This window comes from Pezoporus wallicus, unplaced genomic scaffold (assembly GCF_028554395.1).
Source record: "Pezoporus wallicus isolate ANWC-B61680 ecotype Strahan unplaced genomic scaffold, APGP_CSIRO_Pwel_v1 contig_7545, whole genome shotgun sequence".
Lineage (NCBI taxonomy): Eukaryota > Metazoa > Chordata > Aves > Psittaciformes > Psittacidae > Pezoporus > Pezoporus wallicus.
Window position 1 is genome coordinate 3,300,633 of NW_026642398.1, and position 26,035 is coordinate 3,326,667.

General features: G+C 40.4%; 1 protein-coding gene across 2 annotated transcripts in view; it reads left to right on the forward strand.

The window, feature by feature from the left end:
- FAM135B (family with sequence similarity 135 member B) overlaps window positions 1-26,035 on the forward strand; it is a 192,938-nt gene that overhangs the window by 159,751 nt on the left and 7,152 nt on the right. For both annotated transcript variants that reach the window (XR_008974967.1, XM_057429781.1), the window contains exons 8-15: window positions 4,885-5,038; window positions 7,707-7,756; window positions 11,670-11,825; window positions 13,926-13,999; window positions 18,172-18,326; window positions 19,362-21,429; window positions 23,138-23,304; window positions 24,811-24,902. Coding sequence is in view for 1 of the 2 variants with exons in the window: in XM_057429781.1 (XP_057285764.1) it covers window positions 4,885-5,038; window positions 7,707-7,756; window positions 11,670-11,825; window positions 13,926-13,999; window positions 18,172-18,326; window positions 19,362-21,429; window positions 23,138-23,304; window positions 24,811-24,902 (2,916 nt within the window). In the remaining variant the exon portion in view is untranslated. The remainder of the gene's footprint in view (window positions 1-4,884; window positions 5,039-7,706; window positions 7,757-11,669; window positions 11,826-13,925; window positions 14,000-18,171; window positions 18,327-19,361; window positions 21,430-23,137; window positions 23,305-24,810; window positions 24,903-26,035) is intronic.

Consider the following 26,035-nt stretch of genomic DNA (forward strand, 5'->3'; position numbering starts at 1 on the left):
ACTCCTGGGTCACTTCCAGGTTTGCTTTTTGTTCCTTTAATTATGAAATAGAAATACCTCTCTTTGTCGTTTGTGTTCCTACACATGTGAAAGAGTATTCTGCTTGTATCCTTTAGTCATATCCCTAACTATAAAAAATTATCTTTTAATCCTCTTTCATTTTTTGAAATATGATAATAAAGTGTTAACAGTAACGCGGTAACTCAAGCTAATTTCATTTCCAACCACCAAATAACAGGGATTCTCTTATCTTAGAAAACAGTCTACAAAGTAGGGATGAAGAATCTCCTTGTCAGTGAGTTTGAAGCTATAAAAAAATTTATATATTAGGTGACCAATACAAGCATGCAGACAAATGAGCAGACACTGTGCTCTCAGAAACTGCATTCATCTTGGGATGCTGAGATTTATTCCTCTGTTTGAAGCAGATGTCTAGATCTTTGCCAGAAGTAGGAAAGGTAGGCTAGTTCTATCTGCTAATGAAATACTGCTGGAGACTGCAAAACTTGTCTATTTAGTCTGGAATAGCTTTTTAGCATCTTAAAATTCTTGACAAGCAATTTGAATTTCAATCTGAATTGTGAAATGCTGTTTTGAGTTAGATTTAATGTAAAGGATCTAATTTACCAACTGTTAGTGCTATTGTTGAGCATTGCACATAGTTAACATAGCTTGTGAAATTACTTTAATGCAAAACAAATACAAGCAACTTACTGTATATTACAAAGCGTAAAATCCAGTTGGTGGCATTTGATATTAGATGGATTTAGTACACTGGAAAAGATCTTCACAAATTGTTCTCTGAATTTGTATAATGAATTGGCATGAACCTTCTTTAATGCATGTTTGCTTTTCTCAAGTAATTTTCTTTTCTCTTGTTATAAAGGAAAAGTACATTTATAAAGCAATACACTCTAATCATAGGAGAAATCTGTTGACTGAAAAGAACATTACACAGGAAACCTATTCATTTAAAAGACTGATTTATTTAAATTTATTCTGCAGGGATATTGTCAAGAATGTTTATTTTGTTTGAGGCTGTTGATTTTGTAGGCTATTTTACTTGGATGGGTAAATGTAGCAGTAGAACATCTTAAATGTCAGATGGACAAGGGACAGTGACAGCCTGATGTTGTTATCTAGATTTTGAGAACATGATCTGTTTGAACTGAAGCCTTTACATTTCCAAAACTCTAGGTAGTTGTTTTTATCTAGCATTTGACTAGGTTTTTCCTTATATCATCCCTCCTCAATAAACTGTGAAACAGAGATATTAAGGCTATATGTACGTAATTCTTCATGACGGCCTACAAACATATCTTAAGTGATGTTTCCTACAGACATAGTGTGTACACGTAGGTGCTCACATGACACTTAGGAAAATTAGTTTCTCTGTTTCAACATCAAAAAGCAAGGAACGATGAAGTATTCTCCATTTACTCAGTTTCTGAGGTGAGCAGCTCTGGTGCCAAAATGATCTGCAGAAAAAAGTGTGGTGCACAGGAGGTTTCCTGGAATAAGGAAATCTCAGGGAGAACCAAGAGACCTGCCAGGAACCTGCATCTTGCCGACACTGTCTGAGACCTGTCACTAAGGCAAGCAGTCCCACTTTGCACAGAAGAGTGTTGTAACTCAACCAGAGAGCAAAGCTATCTACTCAGCAGGAGGCCAAGTCCTCTCTAAGCTTTGCACCCACCATGACTGATGCAGTACCCAAGCAGAACCCCAGTGGGAACACTCTCCCACCTGGTGCCAGGCTGCAGGGTGAGCTTTGCTCTTGTGCTGCAGCAGATTAATTCCTGGCTCTGAGCCTTGTCTCACTGGCAGAATTTGGGGCTTCTGATCATGGGTAGGTCTACACGACACCAGACCTGTGGTGACAGATGGGTTACACCTGCCTCAAAGGCAAAAAAAGGATCTTTGTGTAGGAGAGCATGAGCAGGGCTCATGGAAAGATATTTAAACTAAGTTTGAAGGGGGAAAGAGGTAAATCAGACTCACTAGAAATAAGATGAACTTAAAAGTCTCTTGCAACCTAAATGATTCTATGATTCTACTTTCAGTATAATACATTCAGTTTAATGACTTACTGCTGGTTTGTGGACCACAGCAAAAGAACATTATCTATAGAAGATCAGACAAGGTACAATCTTATCATCCTCCCTATCTCCAGCTTTTCAAATCTTGCACTCATGGGACTAGTTCAGTTTCCGAAGTTGGTAAAGCTTTTCCTTCTCTTGAGGTCACCAGTTGTAGGTTTTGGTAATACGACTATATTTCTACCAGTAACTTGCTCAACATAAAAAGGAATCTCATTGCTCAGTTCATCGGATGGGTCCTGGAAAACAATCTCATTTTGTGGCTGATGGGACAGCTTTATTTCTTTTCATTTGGGATCTATACAGCTGCTATGCTTTCAATTATTACAGGAAAAAATATTCTTAATGTAAATCATTGCAGAGACTCCAGTTATCAGCACTGTTTGCAGTTCTTTGCATTGTTTTCCTGGCTGCCTCTTTTTCTGTTGTGCCCTGGCTTTCTTGAACTATTTTGCCTCTGATGTTGGCACAATGGAAGTCATACTTTTCTCTCATGTCACTACCGTTAGCTTCTGTGCTGTCATCCATCTTTGCTATTAGAGTTCCTTCAGATGGTAAGTCTTGAAGTGAGTATTTGTCAGACATTCATTTGCTTCCAAAATCTTCAGAAGTAGAAAAGGGCAAAAGCCAGAGATACAGTCTACTGTTACAAGCGATCTTGCAGAAGGAGATCAGTGCAGATATATTTTACAGCTCTCATAGAAAAATCTGTCAATCTACAAACTAATGAGATTAAAATAACAGTAGACCAAAAGAATTAACTCAAAAAGGTCATGAGAATCCTTTCAAAAGAAGGTAATGTGTACTTTTACAATGGGTATTACAAGGTCAGGGAAGCCATCATGTTTTATGCAAGCTGTCAGCTTCAATATGAACTTTTCTTTTAATAAGAGTTTTGTCTTAACCAGAAGTTAAACAGCATCTGTGCTCCTCATACAGGAAACTCAGAGAGCTGAGCAATTTGTAGCTGTTTAACAGGTCACAGCCACTGCTGTAGTGGCTGGGACTGCTAGTTTTATGGCAGAGTTTTTCCTTAGAATATCATATACTGTGTTGCTGAACTAGATTTGTTAGCATTGTAGTCTGAATCCTTGTTTCAGGCTATAGGCTAGGAAATAGATGACCCCCTAAATAACTGCATAGAAGATTCAATTGAAATAGTCAATGTGGAAGGTTTACAATATTCAGGCCATCTCAAAGAAAGATATTTGTTGACATTTCTAAACTTACTGAACAGTGATGGATGAGTTGATTTAGCTGCAGCAGTTTATAATAAAATCATCTGACAGATGCCTGGCCTGCTGGGGTCCTTGCAGATGAGGATGCACAAACCTTAGTTCACATTAGCTTAAACTGTCCCTGAAGTGGGTTTAATAATTGCAGTTATGTCCTACTCTGCATCCTGCATGTGTGTGACAAGTTTCAGAAGAAACAGCCCTGTAACCACAGTAGTGCCTTTAAATCACTGAAGGACCAGAGATTTGGAGCTTGGCATCTTTTTTTCTGTAACTCTCACTTTACACCTTGACAAGATGATTTTTCAGATTAGTATGGATGTTCCCTTCAAACAAGGTTTCAAAGTCAGTTGCCATTTCATAGAGTTTCATCAGAATGCTTCAGCTTAATGATACAACTTCTTACTCAGTGAGTGGCATGGCTTGGACTGCGCCTGTTTGGTGCAGCCTTGAATGGTGGCTTTGCAGTGCTGCTTCTCTCATACAGTGGTATACTCGAAGCACCTTTCTTTTGCAGATATTCCTTCCAAAGATATGGGACAGGAAGAGAAATTTGACTTGTCTTTTATGATTGTACTTGGTCCTGATTCAATGGGTCTACAGTGTAGAACAGGTAGTCAGTTGTATTATTTTTCCTTCACAATTAATTGAAAGAAGTGGCCACAGTTCAGTTCCTTGATTTTAGATGTCCACATTCAAAGAACTTGAGACTCTCCATGAAATCCTGGGCAGAAAAGATGACTTAATAAATAGTTCTATTTTAAATCTGAGCAGTGCAAATTTCAAATACAAGTAATTTATATGAGAAGTGGTTTATGACAGAATTGAAACATTTGATGTATGGTGCTCTAATGCAATCTCAGCTTATGTTCTAAATGTAAATGTGTTGTTTGGGGAATTTTTGTATTAAACATGCTGTGATCTGTCCAATTACATCTCCTCCCACAAGAGATACAATAATCCAGAGACTGATTCTGGAATACAAAGTGGCTCATATTTGTTGACAGGGCATGCATCTACATTTTTTTCACTAATACGCATAACAAAGCATACGACAATACCATCAAGCTACAACCTGTGCAAAAGGGGATAAGAGGATATGAGGAAAAATAAAAGCTAATCTAACCATCTTTGTAGTTCTTTCCACCCCATGTGCTATAGCAGAGAGGGTCTGTTTTGCCCAGCACTCTCTACATTGTTGGGAGCCATTGGCTCCACAGTGGGACATGTGTGAAGGACAGAGATGGACTTCTGTGTTATAATGTTTGGGATGAGGATCTTTGTAAATGTGACAGTATTGCTGCGAGCTAATAGTTTTGGTATGGCTTGGACAAATGTGTCTGTTGAATGAGATACTACTACGATTACGCATCTAGATGGTTAGGCGGCTGGGAGGTAAGGGGATGGTTAAAATCTCTCTTCGGTGCCAACTGCTTGATTAGAAATGAAAGGCTTGCCCACAACTAAAATTTTGTGGAAGCCCCTAGGATAAATGGAGACGATGAATTTTAATCCCTGTATTTTATTTTCTTGATACTTTTGTTACACAGGGCAGCTTTTATGTCCCATCTGAAAACTGTATGCAGCATGCATACAAATGGCATAAAGACCTCTGTCTTCTGCTCTTGAATGCTCAAAGAGGACTTCATATGTATTACACCCTCATAATGAAAGAGATTCCTGATTTACCCCAGCTGAAGTTGGGTAAGTGAACAGACACTTAAATTCACTGAATATTTTAGTGCTGCATTTTCAATACCCAATTTAATTTAATATAGCAAAATTCTGGGGCTGTTCAGAGATTTTAGAGGACTTTTATCCCTGTTTTCTGATTCATATTTATTTTGGCACACTGTTAAAGATGACTGTCTTCTCAGCTTATGCAAATCCTTTTATAGGATGTAGTCTGATTTCTAGAGGGTGAATTGTTGATACATTTGATGAGAGGTGAACTGTTTTGATACATTTCTCAAAATACTTGCCTTTCAGTGATTTCTGGCCTCAGTTGCTTCCAGTTCTGAATTGCCATGAAATCTGGGGAAGACTTTTGCGTATTTATTTCTCTTGAGCAAACATTTTTCAAAAACTGAGAAGAGAAATCTGAAAGGTGATATGAGTGTTTCTGAAACATACTCCCTCATTTACAATTTGCAGTATATTTCTTCCTTGCCAATTGCGTAATTGCAACTTGTTCTTTAAAATGATTCTGCTTTTCTTCCCAATTCTATTATTTAATAGATTTTTCTGGGTTTTGCAGAAGCTTTTTTTTTTTGGCTGGTCAAGCTTGTTAAGTCCAACGTGCAAGTGCTGGCTGGCTGGATTTGCAGGATGAAGCCCTGTAATTTGTGTTTAGTCATGTTTGCAGTGACAGCATGAGTGCTTGTGTAAATGAGATGCATCCCTGACTAATTCCTGCTCTCCCACCTGTTTCTTTCAATTCAAGGAATGTGGCTCATGGTTTCACATCTGCCGGTTTCTGTCTTTGTATTTCTGTGTACAGGTTTTGAAGTTATCAGTTTGTTATGTTGCAGAGGTAATTCTGTTAGGAGAGCTCACTGCATTGGCCAGCAGACATAGAAACAGAGCAAAAAACACTCTTCAGTTTCATTGTATAGTGCTTGTATACAAGAACTAACAGCGATAATACATTATGCTTTACAGACTTATAGGCTTGATAGCTCCTATTTTCCACTTCACATCTTGTTCCCCAACATATATTTCCCTTCAAGATAGCCTAAAATTTATAGGGTGGGAAGATACTGTGTTCTTCAATCCAGCTATGAGAGGAAAAAAATACAGTTTTTTATTTGCAATTTATGAGTCACAAGACAGAATCCAACATGCAGCAGAACTCATGCTTCAGGCATCTTGGTTATCAGACAGATATAATAGATGATTTGTGTCTCACCTGGACACACTTTGAGGTTGAGAGATGGCAGAATATGTATGGTTGCTACACCACAACTCAAGAACTACCCCAGAACACATATTGGCTTTCTAAATGCAATTAGCTTGATTTTCAAATGACTACTGGTACTGAAGCAGGCACTTAATTTGCAAAGGTACTTGTTGTAAGACATGCGAATTTCCTAAATATCTCTTGAGCGGGGTACTTTTTGCATCATTTTACTCACAGTCTGAAAATTTACTGGAGATATGGATTTAAGGCTAAATTCTTTGAGGCCTGTTGTAAAACTTATCAAAATCATGGGGTGTAAGATTCACCCAGTATGATGAATATGAAGCAGATTTTTATATCTTTCTCCTTACAGTCACTAGAGAGAAACAGATCCATTTAGGGCACTTAAATATCTTTTTGGACAAGTACTGCTTTCTACCTTGGGATGGCATGAACTGCACTTTGTACTTGCTCATTTTTGTCCACTGACCAGGGGGAAACTGTAAATGACTCATTTGGTTGTAAACGTCTATATTGGCCATATTAATCTCATCATAGATTTCTAAAGATAGTTAAAATAAATCCAGGATTATAAATCTCTGCAGAGTTTCTTAATCCTTTTTTTTTTTTTTTTTAGCTCCTTGAGTAGCATCTTAAAAAAAATAATAGCCTAGCTTAGACATTATAAGTGGAATAACTGTTTCCCAGGTTTACCAGCTAAGGATGGGTCTTTTCAAGGCTTTATCCATCTCACTCTGTCCTTTCTCATTCCTTATTACTATTTAAGAAGAGCCATTTGGGGACTGGCCAGTTTGTTTGCTCTACTTTGCTTCTTTGCAGATATATCGTTAGAAAGTTCCACATTGCAAAATCAAGCTGCCGAAGTTGGAGAGTTGATTTGTGTCCTCCTTTGCCTCAGAGTCTGCGGTGCATTTAAAGTGAAGTGTCCCTGTGAAGGATTCTCTCAGGACTACATCAAAGCACTGCTGTTTGCTGTAGGGGTGGGGAGGTGTTTTGCACTCTGCAAGGCAGTACACAGATGCCCAATCTTTTACTAGTCAGACATCTGCTATCACTTGCACAGTCTTGTGTAGAAGAATAGGGAAAACTTTCTTGCACATCGTCTGCAATGGTGAGACTTTGCATTCAGTACTGGACTTCTCCATAAATACCAAAAGCTAACAAACTTCTAGTAAAAGAGAGGATAGACAATGAAAAGCTGAATTCTGTTGGCTTTGTCCTGATAACAGCATTCCAGAGCTTCTGCAGGTTTAGTAGTCCAGGATACATGAACAAAAGTTGTGCCCGAATCTGTACCAGGATGAGGTGGGTTATGGAGTGTCCCCATCCAAATTTTTCTGTGGGGGGAGAATATAGAATTACCTATTTTTCACATGAAATAAAGGGCAGAGCATTAGCATTTCACATCTACTGTTCTTAACCCTGATTTTTTTCTTTATGTTTTTTCCCTAGAGGAGTTATCTGTGGAAGAGACGTTATCTCAGCTTTGTACGGAGTTGCAGGTATTTTCTTCAGCAGAATCTGCCCATACATTTTTCAGTGTCATTTTTTAAGCGCACTGAGACAGCCCAGTCATGTACCAGAGCAAGGAGAAAAGGAATTTGGTTCCATTTGTTCAAGTTTGTTGAATATTTCTCTTCTACCAACAATTTCACATAATTTGTATTACTCACAAGATGTTTCTGCCACTTTTAACAAGTCACCAGCTGGATTGCTTTAACATCCTTCAGTGAGCCTAGCCCTGAGATTCAGATATGCAGAAAAAAAATATTTGGGGGTAGGTTGCAATTGCAGCTTTTCTGCTGACAAGAGAAAAGATACTTTGCCAAGTTATACAGACATATCTCTTAAAATAAAAATTCCTGAATGTGTCAAAGGGCTCATGGGAGGAAAAAAAAGTAATTTCGGCGCAGAAGTATTAGAACTACTTTCTTTAACTTGTTTCCGCTATGCTTACTTCAGGTGAGACACTGACAAGTCATCAAGGGTGCCAGAAAGAAATGCAAGTGCTAGCTGATCATTGGGGAAAATGCTTTATAATCCGAGATTTAATAGATTTGATTTACTTGGTCTGTTAGCAGGAGGGGCAGCATAGGGAAGAATGACAAAATAACAATCAATTAACAGAGGGAAGCTGAAGCCGAACCAGACTGGACGTACGTTCACACTCCAGTTATGAACAGTGGGCTGATGTTTGTTAGTCATGGGTGAAAAATGTTTGAAATGGTAAATTTCTTAATTTTAAGTCATCTTGACTTAGATACTTTTGGAAGAAAGCTGATTTTATATAAATTTAATTTAGAGAAACATAGGTTATTTGGCTCAGGTTTACTAGATTTTGAAGCTCAAATGCTATAGGTCAGACAATACAATCTAGAGTCTCCTTTGGACTTATTTTCAGTGAGTCTGGGGAGGTCCAAATTGGCTTGGCATAGATCAGAAAATGTCAGCATTAATTTCACTGTTTTCCAACTCCTGTTCCATTCTTGCTCTTCCCAAAAGCTTATTGACTTTATTTGCATGGCGATATTAGTAAAGCCAGACTACTTTGTTGCTTTCAAGCTGATGGGAACAGCATAGCAACAGATAGGTGAATACAACAGCTAGAAGAGCCGATTCTCTGGGATGTTCTAAAGCCTCTTGTTTTTCTCTACGCTGTGAAAATGTTTTCCCTTAGCATCCTGGAATGACAGATTTCTATTCATCTACACATAATTTGATTATAAAGACAGCGATTTCAAGGAGACATGTGTTGAGACCTTCTACAATGTTGGTGGGACATACTTGCAGCTTTGACCGTTGCTGCAGTAAAAGCACTGAAGTCGTATGTACCTCCATATGGTGTAGAGATTAGTATTGGCAATGCTCTCCCAGTATTTTGCCTCTAGGAGTATGTGAGCTGAAACCATTTCTTTTCAGCAGAACATATGAAAAATAGTAATTTATAAAGAAAATGTTATTAAAAACCACAGAGACATAAGCCTGTGGGGTTAGTCTTTACTGTGCTACCAGAAGCAGGTCCATTTTAAAAATCAAGTACAAACAGAAGAAGGAAAAAACCTGAGTTTAACCTGCCATAGCTTTGTATTCAACTCACGAACACAGAAGATAGTCAATCCAGGAGAAAGTGGAAGGGAACTATTTTTTTAATTGTGATTGATTTGTGAATAAAGAAGAAAAATAACTACTCAAAAGAAACCCTGTTGATCCGGTTTGCACGACAGCATTGTTAAAGCCAGACTGCCCTGAGTGAGGCTTTAAAAGTGCAGTCACAGGTAACAGCCCAGCAGCAGGTATGTGAATGGAGTAGCCAGAATCACATTTGGTGATCTTTTTAACTGCTGGCTTTTCCTTTGAGGAACCGAGTCCCTGGCATTTGACTTAAATCAATAGCGTTGTTAAGCTCTTGTCATGTGTGTGGCAGCACAGTCACACACTTAGAAGAAGGCATCACTGGTTTAATGGGAGGTGTCCCTGCCCATAGCAGGGGGGTTGGAACTAGATTATCTTAAGGTCCTTTCCGACCCTAACGAGTCTATGATTCCTTCCTTCCTTCCTTCCTTCCTTCCTTCCTTCCTTCCTTCCTTCCTTCCTTCCTTCCTTCCTTCCTTCCTTCCTTCCTTCCTTCCTTCCTTCCTTCCTTCCTTCCTTCCTTCCTTCCTTCCTTCCTTCCTTCCTTCCTTCCTTCCTTCCTTCCTTCCTTCCTTCCTTCCTTCCTTCCTTCCTTCCTTCCTTCCTTCCTTCCTTCCTTCCTTCCTTCCTTCCTTCCTTCCTTCCTTCCTTCCTTCCTTCCTTCCTTCCTTCCCTCCCTCCCTTCCCTCCCTCCCTCCCTCCCTCCCTCCCTCCCTCCCTCCTCCCTCCTTCCTTCCTTCCTTCCTTCCTTCCTTCCTTCCTTCCTTCCTTCCTTCCTTCCTTCCTTCCTTCCTTCCTTCCTTCCTTCCTTCCTTCCTTCCTTCCTTCCTTCCTTCTCCTTCCTTCCTTCCCCTTCCTTCCTTCCTTCCTTCCCTCCTTCCTTCCTTCCTTCCTTCCTTCCTCCCTTCCTCCCTTCCTCCCTTCCTCCCTTCCTCCCTTCCTTCCTCTCCTTCCCTTTTTCAAAACTAGGAAAATAGCCATATACACCTGTTCCTAATATTGCTTACATGAATGATGCATCTTCTTTGAAGCCTTTTTTTCCAGTTTATGACATAAGAGATGGCTTACTGACTAAATAAAAAAAAAATAAAATAAAAAGATGGCATACATAATATAAAATTGGTGCAATAAATAAAGTAGTGCCTTGACTCTGAAAAGACAAATGTTTGGGCAGGATCTTTTGTCTCCCAGTAATATCCCCCTGATTTTTCCAGTACTTGAACAGGTACTGGAGATTGTGCCATTTTTGGAGAAGTCATTAAAGCAGAATAGCACCCAAACAAGGTAAACTCAGTGACAATATCTGCATTATCCACACACACATTTTCTCTGTTTCTCTCTCTCTCACACAGATAATTTGCTTTTAGCCATGGCTTAGTTTGCAGGGTCACCAACCGACCTGCATAATAAAATCTGAAAAATAAGCAGGCTTGCAGCTAGACTGCAGTCCTAACCAAAGAAAGATGTTGCCAAGAAGAGATAAGTGATTCCTCTGATGCTATTTAGGGAGTATTTCTGGTAGTATTACCAGGTTCATAGAAGCAGGTGAAACCCCAGGAACAGACGAAACTCAGTTCTGTATTTTTTTTTTTTGTGCCAAAACATGAGGGTAAAATGTCTGTCTCATGTTAAAGAAATTGTGAAACCAGGGAGATGGATATGAAGGGACTTTGCTTCTGATAGGTACTTCCTGAGCTGCAGAGCTGTAGCAGAGAATTGCAGCCTAGATCTTGATGTTACAGAGAGCTCCAGCATGTCCTGGTGTGCGAGTGAAGCAGCAGCAGACTCTGGGATGTCTGTTTTCATCATGTGTTGAGGACACAGTGTTTTGGTTTGGGGTTTGTTCATTGCCCCCAAATCACCAATCTGGTATCCTAGTCTGACATGGGTGAGAAAGCTTTTGCTAGCAGAAAGCGGATGTGCTATGGTTTATTTCAGAGCATCCAGCACCATCTGGTGGATAATTTGGAACCCACTTTATTTGAGTTTCTTTTCCCTAATTACTACAACTGCAGTAAAATCTCCACAAACATTGAGGCTGTTCCTACTTCTTGCACTCCAGTTGTGTAGATGAGACCCTTTGCACTAAAATATATGGCTTTTAAAGAGTAAAAGCAAAAGTCTCACCAGCTTTATTTGGGATAAAATAACTGAAAATGGTCACTTTAATAATAATTTTAAATCAAGAGGCATTTTTTTGTTGTTTTCCTCAAAGGAAAACATGCAAACTGGTTTTCCTTCATGACACTGTCTTGATCTCAAAATGTCCTTTCTCTCCTCCAGCTGCTGAGCAATCCAGAGAAGATAGCAGAACAGATAAGCAAGGACCTCGCCTGGCTTTGCTCCCACCTCCTGGCCCTGTGGACCCAGTTCCTGGAGGTGGCAACGCTCCATCCAGAAGTCACAGCTTATCTGACTCAGGAACATCACATGCTAAGGGTAATGTTAAGAAGTTTAAAGCAAGTTCAATAATGGTAACCTCCTAATAAATGTGACTGATTTATCTGGATATAAATTTCCAATACATTTCTGCCAATAATGGGTATTTTCTTGAAATGGGGTGAGCAGGGCAAGAGGTGAAGCCCAGGATTTGAAATTACAGATTTCAATTTCTGAAATGAAGGCTATTGATTTTATGGTACTCATGAGCCTGTATAAAATGATTGCACTTGGAACATCAGAATCAGACATGGAACAAGAGGTGTGTGGGAAGAGGTAGGTATTGCCTGTACTTGCTGTATACACATATATTATAAACGTTTGTTTTAAAAAACACAAGCATCACAAAGACAAATAACCAAAAAGATGATTTTACCTCAACTTCTTTCACAAAACTACCATGAGGTATATAAATTTGTTCTCTTCGCTATGCGTATGTATAATATATATGTAACTAGTTCTTGCCTTTCTCTTAGTAATATGCACACAACAAAATATTAATATTGTCCATGTAGAAACTGCTTCTTGTGCTTGATAATAAAGGCACAAAACTACTCATCTTTCAAGCTGACTTTGTCAGATCAGTTTATCTAATTAGTTCAGCAAGTACAGTGTCTTCTATTAGGACATTCTTGGTTATTGACCAGACATCAGTTCAGGACATCATTATGAGCTGAACTCATAATGTGATCTAAGCATTAGAGTTGAGACAGACAGAAAAGAGTAGGACTCACCTTATTTAAATTTAGGAGTCCACGGTGTAGATATTGATATCTCAGTTTATGATCTGGTTCCTGTCAAAGTCAGTTGAGGTCCATTTGCTCTCCAGAGTGACCAGAACAACTCTCCAGTTGTTCTCCCCAGGAACATGGTTTAGCTTGCAAAAAGAAGGCATAAAATTCACGAGGAGGTGACTGAGGGGCTGATCCTAAGACTCCACTGTTTAGTTTGACCAGGTCATCCTCAACCCTGAGAGGACATGAGCAGCTGTCAGTCAAAGGACCCAACTCTGTATGCTCCCAGCCCCAGCAAGGTGAATCCTGCCTGTGGTTGATGCCAACTCCCTGCATAACCTTTAGCAAATTACATATTTTTGTGTGCTTCACTTCCCCCCCATACAAACTCCACATAATTACACTTTCCCATGTCTGGAAAACAGTTTGAGAGCCCCAGATGAAAAGTCATACTATAATAACCAGTATTTTTGAAGGGATGTTGGTCCTTTTATGAGAAAGGCTGTTCATTAAAGCACAGCTGGGATTTAGGGGGGTGCTGAGATGCTCTGACATATGTTTTTCACTGACATTTTCTGACGCTGTAACTGAGGTCACTTTTGCAAATATTATTAATAACGTACGGGCTGCAGTTTAATATCTTAGTACATTTGATGGCATATTATGCTTGATTCATTTAAACTCAAAGCTTATTCCAGGGCAGATAGCAGCACTGATTTTTTATAGCTTATTTCATACTCTGTGCTCTGCCAGCCACTTCAAAGCTGTGGCTTTTTTATAATTGATTATCCAACACTAAACAGACCTAATGTCCATGAAGAGATTCAAAGAGCTCTCAACGTAAGTATCATGACATTGGCAGGTGTGTTTCTACCATGGTAAGGCTTATACTCCTCTGGCTGATATATAAGCCTTGCTTTACTTCTTGGGTACCACTGTGGATGTATTCATAGAAGAGGTGACCAATTACAAATTATTCTAATTTAATAATTCATTCTGCTACTGCTATATGCTATGCACAGTGGGGAAGAGAAATCTTCCTTCTCTACTTTAAGAGTACAAGGGAATATGGTAAGTTTAACAGCTTTTAGAAAAGTAGAAGATGAATGTAAGCAAATCTCGATTTACTGTGAAGGGATACTTGTTCCCTCCCAGCAAAATATGCAACAACACTAGCAGCTTTGGGCTAGACTGGGAAAGGGAAGCAGAACTGAGCTCTTTGTTTTTTTTCTGTCACCAGAGTGACATAACACAGATAGAGGATACTAAGGAATCATGTCCTGACAGTCACTGCTTTGTTATTAGCCTGAGTGTACTCCTCACCTTCCAGCAGATCTTAAGTTTAACTTGTGTGTTTCTTCCTCAGGTGAGGAGATTCTCAGAAGCCTTCTTCTACACTGAGCATGAGAAGCTTGCTGTGCTCACATTTCAGGAAGGCCTGTAAGTAACCCACTAACCTTCACCTGTCACTGCAACATCTGAAAATGTAGTTTAAAACATTTTATGATCAAGACTGAGGTCTTTTTCTGCTGGACATGGAGGAGTTTGGTTTGAGAGAAGTCACAGGTTCTGTTCTACATCCATATTGTAAAGCCATTGAAATCAGTGTAAAAAGTAAGTAAGTGACTGCGATCAGACCCCAGAAATTATTATTTTCAAGATTCCTGTATTCTAGAAAAATGATGCAGGAGATCATAGAATCATAGAATACTAAGGGTTGGAAAGGAGCTTAAGATGATTCAGTTCCAACTCCCCTGCCGTGGGCAGGGGCATCTCACACTAGGCCATGTTGCTCAAGGCTCTGTCCAACCTGGCCTTGAACACCACCAGGGATGAAGCATTCACAATTTCCTTGGGCAACCCATTCCAGTGCCTCACCACTCTCACAGTAAAGAACTTCTTCCTTGTATCTAACCTGAACTTCCCCTGTTTCAGTTTAAACCCATCACCCCTTGCCCTATTGCTACAGTCCCTGATGAAGAGTCCCCCTCTCCCCACATCTTTTCTCAGCCACAGCTGGATGCATTTCTCTTCAAAGTGCATCTTCATGAATACCACCAGCCTCAGGGCAGGCAGATGTATTTTTTTATATCTTTCTTCACTTAACTTCTTAAACTCCTTATACTAGATCCATTACTGATACTTTTAATGGGAAATAACTGCTGGCAAGCAATAAAACCTTAACACTTAAGAATTTGCATTTCACCATCCTAATAAACATTTTAGGAGGTAGGTAGACATGGGTTTCTTTTGATATTTACCCCAGCCTTACTTTCTATAGCAGAAAAGACTTTTAAATGCAGACAGAAGCAATAAGCAGCCAGTGCAAAACTGTGGATGGTCACTAGATGCAACAGTGGAGGACAGGAATGGGGAATACCATCACATTAGCTGGAGGAACCTTGAGAGTGATGGGAGTTCAGGGCTGATAATTGACTGAGAATCAACAATCAAAAGCAGTCCTGGAAAACAAACGTTGCACTAGGCTCCGTCCAGAAAAACATGCTCTAAAACAATGGCAAGGTAAGTATTTCCTTCTGCTTGGCACTTCTTGCTTGTAACCAAGCTGGACAGTATGAGTCAGTTTTAAAGCTACACCAGGGCAAGTGGAGAACATGGATAACATTCAGCACCTGACCCCGGAAGGCAGAGTTCAAAAATGCTCAGATTGGAATTTCTGAGTAATGAAGGACGTCCACACTGTTTGTGCATTGAAACAGCCTGTCACCATGGGGAGACCACAGCATTGCCAGTATGGAAACACATCTTTCAGAAGGGGTTTTAAGGCCATGACATCAGGTCCTGTTGCAGTGATGAGGCTTAAGTGAGACATCTGCTTCTGATGTAGTGCAAAGAAGGAAACTACTTTCTCAGAGCTGTCACTAGGGACTTAAGATCTGATTCAATGTTGATGGAAAGGGCCATGACTTCATTAGTGTATGGGTTGTATGTGCCTACCTTGTTCTGCCAAATTAGAACAGCACCATGGCTGCAAGGGCCCAGCTGTGCTCACTTAGTCCTCCCATGTCAGGTTTTAAGTGAGCAATGTACAAGGGAAAACCCATGTCAAGATCCTGGGGTGAGGGCACAGATACTCATCGCTCCATTCAAGCAAACATAACCCTGCACAGGAGGAAGCCTAATTGCATGAAGTGTTTTTATTTCTGCAGGCAGCCAGAGAGCTAACCATTCCTGCAGATAAACATATTTTTTCCTCAGTGATTATCAAGGAGACTGAGTAAAAAAAGAATAAAGGAGTTTACAGACTTTTAAAGTAGATCTAGGTAGTATATTCAGCCTATACAGGCCTCATGGCATAGTCATGTTCTCGTTTTGACTTTGCTAGATGATGAAATGGGTTGCCCACGGAAGTTGTGAATGCCCCATCCCTGGCAGTGCTCAAGGCCAGGCTGGATAGGGTTTTGGGTGACATGGTCTAGTGTGAGGCATCCCTGCCCATGAGAGGGGGTTGCAACTGGATGATCTTAAGGTCCTTTCCAACCCAAACTATTCTATGATTCTATGTATTGGAAAAACAGTCTTGGCTGCTGGAGTGTTATCAATGTTGGGGGTTGCAATAGGGAGCATTAATTGGTTTCATACAGTAAAGTGAGATCAGGTCTCAGCATTCTGGTGCTGTACAACCACCTCAAACAGTAACGGGTTTTATTCCCCTGGTTGTTTTTTCATTCTTACCAGTCAAGACCCTTGTTTTTGCTTCCTGTGCTGTTGTTGTGAGCTTTTTATCAGGCCATGCACCTCCATGCCTGGCAGCATTTGACTGCTTAGACAGATGAGGACACCATTTTTAATAGGCTGGGTATCACACAGGGTGGGAGCTTCTAGCAGATGACTTACCCTTCCAATATTTTACAGGGGAAAAAAATAGATTGTCACACCTTTTAATATCAAATATTCATCTTTTGTGTCAGTTTGGTTTTGAAACAAGTTTAGTTTATTATTTTTAGATGTGGTCTTTAATAAAATGCTGATGTTGTTAATGAATGTGTCAGAGAGAACTTATTATGCTGCCGAGAGTTAATTCTAAACACCTAGGTGTTGCTGCAGGCAAGAATGAGCAGTTAGCTGTCTGTGACTCCTCTCTGAGTCATGTGTTAACAACCAATGACTTGTTTATCTTTGAGGAAAAAATAACTAGCCTACAGGTATAAGCAAATGATAAACAGCAACAATTACGTTCTGAAGTTGATGTGCTGGTCTGAATAAGCTATTTGTGTCTGGACACAGGAATATTCCACTCTGGCATGAATTACAAACCTGCTGTTTGAGTTTTGCTTCATAATGTAAAGCGTGATTTTTCCAGTTCACTGCCATATGATGATTACCTGCTTTTTGCTAATGTTAATTAGAAATATTGCCACTGTGCTGTCCTATGGGATCTGTGCAGAATTGCTTTCAGCTGATCATCTAAGAGAAGCTTGCTGCCTTCCTCTGTTTCTTAGTGTAAACAGATTAATTCATTAAAGAATCAACACAAATAAACAAACTTTGTATTTTATGTTTTCTCCATTGTTTGAGGATGATGCTTACATAGAAAAGCTCATAAGTAAAATTACTGTATTTATTATAGCTGAAGCCACATTCATGTGCCAGTTGAATGTCACATTCACTGATGAAAACCAGGTAGCATTTCACATGGCCTGAAAGATGAAGACAGTTATTCTAATTCTGCCCACAGGCAGTGGCTGACCTAGAATCATAGAATCATAGAAAGGTTTGGCTTGGAAAGGACCTTAAGATGATCCAGTTCCAACCCCCTGCCATGGGCAGGGACATCTCACCCTAGAACATGTCCCCCAAGGCTCTGTCCAACCTGGCCTTGAACACTGCCAGAGATGGAGCATTCACCACTTCTTCAGGCAGCCTGTTCCAGTGCCGCACCACCCTTACAGTAAAGAACTTCTTCCTTATATCCAGTCTAAACTTCCCCTGTTTAAGTTGAAAGCTATTACCCTTTGTCCTGTCGCTACAGTCCCTGCTAAAGAGTCCATCTCTGGTATCCTTGTAGGCCCACTTCAGATGTTGGAAGGCTGCTATGAGGTCTCCACATAACCTTCTGATGTATCTTAGCTCTTCTGAATGCACACATATATGAGATATCACAGTGAGTCCTCTGAGAACTAATATACATAAAACTGAGGTCCTGCCATGCATCCTTCTTGGCCTTGTTCCTTCCTGTACTGCTCAACCAAATCTTTGATTCTGGCTTTTAAAACTCTTGCCACAGCTGGAAGAGATACACTGGAAAGCCAGCTGAGGGATCCGGTCTCATCTGCAGTGACCCCCAGGAGGACAGCAATAAGTTATGGTAGTTAAAAGGAGCCTGTGGCAGCAGCAGCTGGAACAAGGGTTTTGCAGTGTGCAAGTTGTAGGTATTTCTAACTCAGAGATCTGAACTGAAATCAACTCATGGGAAATCTCCTAGGAGCACCAGGTACCCCTCATCATGCCATACTGCCGCCTCTCCTGTTAAACACGCTGCCTCTGTTCTCTAACCACACACCCAGCTTTGCTGCCAGGCTTTCAGGAGTGATGGGGAAATAGAACAGTAACTACTCAAACACTCAATTTCTTCCCTACTTTGTTCCCAGGATTCAAAGTCACAGTCAGATTTCTACAGAAATTCGTAATTCAGAGTACTTCACCAGCATGCCCCCGCTTCCAGCAGAATGCCTTGACATAGATGGGGACTGGAACACGCTCCCAGTTATCTTTGAAGATAGGTACATGGATATGCCTTGCAAAGGTGAGTGAAACACCACAGAGAGACAGGTTGAGCTGAGGGAGGTTCACTCCCCCAGGTCAAGGTAAGCTATTTTACACCCCTTGGGCTGAATCTGGCTTGGATGAGACTATGATCTGCTATGTAATATGGCTGAATTCTTCTGTTTCGCCTAGAGCCAGAGTATTTCTTGTAGCTTCATGTATTTCACCTTCAAAATAAGCTGCTTAGTTACAAGAGCTGGAGGCAAAATGTAGAAAGAAAAATCTTTCAGATTTTTGTTACAGTACAAACTTAAAGGAAAACCACCAGTGTGAATTTCATCCCCAGTGTGACATCTAGTGGCAAGAAAACTCAGAATAAACGCCCCAGATCTCGGCAGAAAGCCCATGCTGCCTCTGAAAGGCAGCATTGCTTTCAAAAATACTTCCCCTTGAGCAGCCAAATCAGATTCTTAATTAACAAATTATTTAGTTCTTCAGATTTGTAGTAAAGCCTCATAGCCCTTCATTTCCTTTTCTTTTTACTCCACTATTAAGATGAGCAAGGAAGCAATATGTATAATATTATAGGTACCATATTCTAGTAAATCGGAACTGTGGTCCAAAATTTCCACTCTTCTAGAGTTCCTCGACTGCCTAAATTTTGGCAATGCCCATTACAGATATTTAAACTATTAAACCAAATATTAATGTCACTCATAAGCAAGAGCTGTAATATGACCAATGTCATATGACAGCAGGAATACAAAGAAACATCAGCTTTGTTTCACTTGCATACACTGTAAAAACTAACAGGTTAGACGCAGTTATACTAAGGAAAGTATATTTTATTCATGTTGGTTTTTTTTGCTTAACTGTAATAGTTTAGTGAGGATAATTCTGGTTAAGTGAACTCTTTTTGCACTTGTAATATGTGTGTAATGTATGTATAATTTATATAATATAACTATACATACTTTTTTAGGCCTTACAATAACTTTTCAAAGTCCCACATCACCTTAGGGTAATTTGTTGTGCTCTTGCAGGTATTACTTTACTTTTTGTTTCTTTCTTTCAGATCAGAATCTGGAAGTTTTCCCAGATTTTGAGGTTCCTGCAAACACTCGAATAGATGTAACAGATGACAACGAGGATTTTGCATCAAATGATGCCACTGCGGTAATGAAAGGAGACTTTGGGAATGGTCCTCTGCTTATACACACAGATAGGATAAATGGGAATCCCTCGTGCATATACAGTGGTACTGAAGGTGCTGCACATACAACTAAGAGTTTAAACCAGCACTCCACATCTCAGGTATGTACAGTGAACAAAGAAGGCCAAAGGAAACCTGAAAATATTTTTGCTTCAAGTCAGGAAACTACTTCTGATTCAGAGCCAGGCAATACAGAATGCACAGCAGATGACTTTAAATCACCTGAGGAAGCTTTATTAAAACACAACAGACTTGCAGTGGATGTTACCTGTGGAGATACAAACCCTAGCAATAAGGATTCCCACAAAAGTGAGCCTGTGTTAATCGTCAGTGCTCAGCCTGAGTGCGGAGCATGTGGAACTGATGGCTTGGAAGAGATGCCTGAAATACATAAACCAGATGAACCTAGGCATCCTGAGAATGATTTCACTTCATCTGAGCTTGCACTGAATGAACTAACCAGTCTTGAAAAAACAGGAGATCCAGACCCCAAGGCTTTGCTCCCTGTTTTAAAAGCTTTGCCCACACACAGCTTTGAAGTGAAATTGTTCACGAAGGAACAACGAGGTGAGGAGTGTGAAGAATTCACCCTTATGTCAGGGGTCATAAAAAGATCCTCCTCTATAATATCAGATTCAGGTATTGAAAGTGAACCGAGTTCAGTGGCATGGTCTGATGCTCGTAGCCGGGCACTAGAGCTGCCCAGTGATAGAGAGATCCTGCACCACTTGGTACGGAGACACGTCATTCACAGAAACTCCCTGGAGGGTGGCCACACGGAAAGCAATACCAGCTTGCCCAGTGGGATCCAAGCATCACTCACATCCATCAGCTCTTTGCCCTTTGAGGAAGAGGAGAGAGAAGTGGAGCTTACCAAACTGACAAAATCTGTCTCAGCTCCTCAGATCAGTAGCCCAGAAGAGCCTGCGGAAGAGGTAGATATATCCAAACACAGTGAAGCAACCTCAGAAGAGTCAGGAGGAAACTCAAAAAGTTGCATAAAAATAGAGGGTGGAGATGGAAAATTAATCGTGGACTTTTCTGAGTGTAAAATCCTCACTGGAAGTGAGCAACCAAGAGGCTCCCAAAACCCCTCTATCAAACACAGTAGCAGTAACACTGAGTTACAAGGGGAGGAGGAGAAGGAAGGTTTTCCAGAGACTCTTTGTAGTTTGGAAAATGTAGGACCACCCATTTGTCCAAAGCAGCTCCAAGATAATATCTCTGAGTGCCAGTCACTGGAGAGCAATGGTGAGTGCAGCCTAAAAACAGCCAGGGCTTGCAATTACTTGGACAAAAATACAGATAAGTTTGATGGATGCACTGAGGATCCAAAGGACAAACTTAAGCTGGACAGTTTAGAAATACAACAAGACTTTTACTCCAATAGCAGAACTCCAGGAGAGGAGGGTCTTTCCCAAAGCATAAAGCTGGTACCAGATTTTTGCTATCGAGTTCCAGCTCCTTCAGAGACCTCAACTGAATTTGGCTCAACGCAAGGAGAGTGTGGTAGCTCTCTAGCTGATGAGAGCTCAGCAGTGTATGCAGAAATGCAAGGGTTACAAGAAATTGAGCTCAACGACTCACCTGCCTCAGCAAACGCTGCTGCAGGATCCTACCAGGATGAGTATCCTCAGGAGCCCAACAGCCAAGAGCATAAACTTGTTGCTAATGGCACTGGGTTTCATCCAGCGACAACGGAAGGAGTAGCCCTGGAAAGTAGGAAGACTGTTGATGTGGTTAACTTGTCCGTCTCTTGCACAGCCACGTGTCTTCCCTTTTCTTCTGTGCTCAAAGAGACCCCTGCTATGGTCGGCTTTTCTGCAAAGCAGTCTGTGTTCCCCATCACACGCCAGCCCCTGGGCTCCTTTGGAGTTGTCTCTTCAAATTCAGATGAGATGGATGAAGAGACGAATGAAAGGATGATGAAGTAAGAATGTCTAATTAATTTCTTCATTAGTGTTACTGTAACGTCAAGAGAACCTGACAAACTTCAGGGCTCTAATGCAGTAAAGTATACTGTAAGCTTGCATTCAAAGACAGTTGCTGCCTGAGGAACACAGTATAAATAATCCAAATAGACAAAAGTTTCATACAGAATAAATAATCTAAATAGACAGGAAAGATGAAAACACAGAGAGACCAAGATTGTAAAAGATATTAGGTCCTTAATCCTTATGAAAAAGAGTGGGATTTAGGTGACTAAATAATCCTTAAGATCTGGCCCTCCTTCATGAAGTCAAGGTTATCCAGCCTGGAGTATTGGTCCCAGGTAGTTAGTTCACTATGGCAGTGCTGTAGCTCTTCTATTTTGCTTAAATAATTGCAGTTATTAGCTAAACTATGAAACAGGAGCAGCAGCAAGTAGGGTCTTAGCTGCAGGTTCTAGAAAATGGGATTACTTGCATCCTGGGTAGCTGGAGAAGAACTTTTTTGGGGTGTTTTTTTCTTGCTTCATTGTCTATGCCAAATGTGCCACATTGTGGCTCACAGTGACCCATTCCACAGACTGACATACTAGCACATGTATACTTCTGTTATATTTTGGTGTCTTTGCTGTGCTGAGGCAAAACAGTAGCATGGGAATTTCTCAAGCTGCCCAAAGTGTTGGCTCTCTGCATGTGCATTCATTTGTGACCCAGGGGTTTATTTCAATTTGTTTGAAAGCATCTTGAAGCTTGTTTTATAGACCCTGCTGTATGTCCTGCTTAATCTAAGCATAAAATTTGGTCTTTCTTTGTGAAGCAAAATATTTAAGCATGTGTTCATGCACATGAATCCAGGGCCTCCGGGTCCAAGGCCCATTTTTTCATTCTTTCATACCTTTAAAGTTGGTTAGGTTGCTGTAAGTAATTGCTTCCCATTATATCAAGTGACCTTAAGCTGTCCCCAGACTTTAAAGATTTATATCTCCTAACCTGGTCCATCCAGTTTTCTTCATAATTCTACACTTATGTTGTGATTATTGATTCCTAAAAGCTCTGGATAAGTTCTGCTAAGTCAAAAAGCCACTGAGGAGGTTGGCATCTTCAGCCAACAGAATGCTTTTAGGGTGAATTCATATGTCGAATTTCCAACTTTTAGTGGGAAAGGGGCTAGGTTCATTCTCTCAACACTTGCATTGCTTTTCCTCTTAGCTACTAAATGGTTTCAAAAGAACCCAAAACCAAACCAAAATATCTACCATATGAAGTGCATCCCTTAACTGCACAGCCTGAAGAATGGGAAGAACACCTTCCACGTGCTTATAAATGCATCTGATGTTAGCAAAATCATGCATTTTGCATTTCAACATCTATAAGACTGATGATATTGTTAAGATGCTAATTCTGTGTCTTAGTCTCAGTGTTATGGGCCACCAGTAAATTATTTGTTGCAAATCCTTCATTCCTCTGGAAGGTGTGGGGTGTTAACCCGCTTTAGCTATTCCCAATATGCATGTAGCCCAGTCACTCAGAAACAGATTTTTTTCACTGCATGCTGATTTCTCTCAATCAGAACAGACAAGAAATAGTATCCAGGTCTCTACTTGAAGGCTGAAAACATAGCTTCTTGCTAATAGCAGCCTCCTTGTTTCTAATTGAAAGGTTTGTTGTTAAACACCCAGTTCTGCTGTGATTAATTAATGTATTCTCCAGTTTCTATCAGGCCAAAGAAAAATTTAAAAAAGAGATGAAGATTGAAGGATTTCTGTACAGTGACGTATCTGTACTAGCTTCTGATATCCCATATTTCCCACCAGAGGAAGAGGAAGAAAATTTGGAAGATGGAATTCATCTGGTTGTCTGTGTCCATGGATTGGATGGTAAGGCCAGGAGGAGCTGTTGTAAAGGGCAAGTGTTCAGCAAGCTTGAAAGAATGGAGAGTCCAAGGAAATTATGTATCCTAGCTAAGTATTTAGTCCTTATTGTGTCATTCAGTCTATTGTAATAAAGGATCTAGGGGAATATAAAATACTTATTCTAAGGAATGAGTGCTGAAACTTTCTTTGTTGCTGTTTAAACAGAAATCCTCACAAAAGTACATTGGTTCTTCTGTAAGCAAGAGGAGTGCATTTCAGTAACTTTTCTTTCCACAGCTGCTTGTTTTGCAGTATGTCACCAGGATAAAAACACTATTTAAACACTGTTACAGGGTAAATAGTGGCCAGCTTTCCATAGTGAGAGAATAAAAACATTATTCACTGCAGAGGAAGCATGACCTGGAATTTTTTTATATCTATGCTTTCTAAGCAGAAAACAGAGATGTTATATGAATCTTCTCTTGACAAATTACTGGTATCAATGGGAAAGGTGTAGATATTAACCTTGAAACTACAGAGAAGGAGGGGTAAAAAATGCCAGACATTCTTGCAAAGGTGGGAAACAAACATTGGCTGGCTTGAGCAAGGACAATCTGCTATTCGATATCTCTGTGACAGTAACGTCCTCCTCACAAGGTGAAGGTACCCCTTTTCCAGTAAAACATTTCAGAAGTCTTCAGAATTTCCTAGTATGAAATGGGGCATCCCCCAAAATATTAGGAGCCTTACAGTATTTTAGCATTGCCTTCAATTGCGAATATTGAAAGACAGGCTCCTCTGCCTCTGATGGTACAGCTCCATACCCAAGCACGTGTGCCAAGGCCCCTGGTAGGGCTGAAGTGTCCCCTGGGAGCCTCACCAGCTGTGAAAGTGGAAAGGCAGACCTCAGCACTTTGTCTTACCTCTGCTGTTCAGCAAATAGAGGACAGAGTATTTTTATTCTGGGCCTGATGTTCTCCCTTTCTTCCCCACTATTTACTCAACATTCATCATGGACTGTAGTGATAGGACAAGGGGCAATGAGTTTAAACTTAAACAGGGGAAGTTCAGGTTAGACATAAGGAAGAAGTTCTTTACTGTGAGGGCGGTGAGGCACTGGAACAGGTTGCCCAAAGAAGTGGTAAATGCTCCATCCTTGTCAGTGTTCAAGGCCAGGTTACACAGAACCTTAGGAGACATGTTCTAGCATGAGGCAACCCTGTACATGGCAGAGGGGTTGAAATTAGATGATCTTAAGGTCCTTTCCAACCCAAACCTTTATATGATTCTATGATTTATGCAGTCCCCAGTAGCAGGGAGGTGAGGTCCAGCCCCACCTGCGCAGGCTGTTGGTATTCTTGCTTTCCAGCTGTTACAATGCATGATCTTATGGTGTAGTGAGGTGTTTTAGCAGTACTTGGCAAGAGCTCCCTGGTGTCAGGGTTTATAGGAAGATGAATGTGTTAAATTGACTCTATATTAGTTATTTTTCTGTTGAATTACATCTTGTAAAGCACAATTTATTTTTAGGTAACAGTGCAGATCTGCGGCTGGTAAAGACTTTTATAGAACTGGGACTCCCTGGTGGAAAACTGGACTTCCTAATGTCAGAAAGAAATCAGGTATTACAGAGCTAATTTCCATCTTTATATCTGCTACAAGCCATTGACACTGCTGAAACAGGACCTTCAGCAAAGTCTTTTCACCAGCTGAATGAAACAAAAGCACTGGAGAATTCAGGGAATTCTATTTAGTACTTAGTGCAAAAGCCTGGTCCTGGTTCTGTCTAACGTGATAGGGTGTTCAAATCCATCAGACAATATTCCTAGAATTAAAGTCAAAGGCAATGATGTTAGCACTTATAGGACTAGACCTTAGAAGAAGAAAATTGATTTATCCTCTCAGTTTGCAAACTTTGCAACCTGGTGTCTCTGCCTGTTGGATGCCAGGCAACACAGCACCAACAGAAAGCAGGATGGTAAGTGATGCTAAATTCTCTAGAGGATGTAGATTATCCAGCAGGTGTTCTCAGCGTGTTTTGCTGTATCAGCCATTGTTTCTCAGGTTGAAACATTTGCAAGATTTATTTCCTTTAAGGATAAAGAAATGTCTTCCAGAAAAATTCATTGCTAGCCTAGGCAGAGAAACAAAAATGAATCTGTGCTTTGCTCTGCAATGAACCCATATTTATGACACAGAGGCCTATATGCACAAGATAAGGTTTTCCAGTGCCCAGTCAGAAATATTATTCTGATTTATGAGCAGCTGAGAAACTTGATTCAAACCTTCCCAACCTTCTTTTTTTCAACAGCTTTTATATTATGAAGTGGCTAGTTGGTGATAGCCTGTAAACTTGCTGCTTCCCAGGGCAGATATGTCAGCAGCAAACCTGCACAGTGAAACAAGATGAAAATAATGAGGAGGCCACTTCAGACTTGCATCAAAACTTCTTTTCATGTTTTCAGAGAATGCAACATCTTACAAGATCTCTATTTAACATTTTTCAGGGCCCATTATGGAAACTTTTAGACTGGGAAGGTGAGGAAGTTCCCATGGCACTGGAAGTAGAACTTGTGTGGTTTGATGACTATTTGGGTACCGGAAAGCCTCCTGTCACACTTTTTTCCCTGCTTTGAGAACCACACACAAAATTACCCATGAAATCAGTCCTTTAGCTGAAGTTTGCTTTACAAAGGAGAATGCAAATCATTTTTTTTTTTAGGCACCCACTTGTGATACATTTGACAAGCTCAAT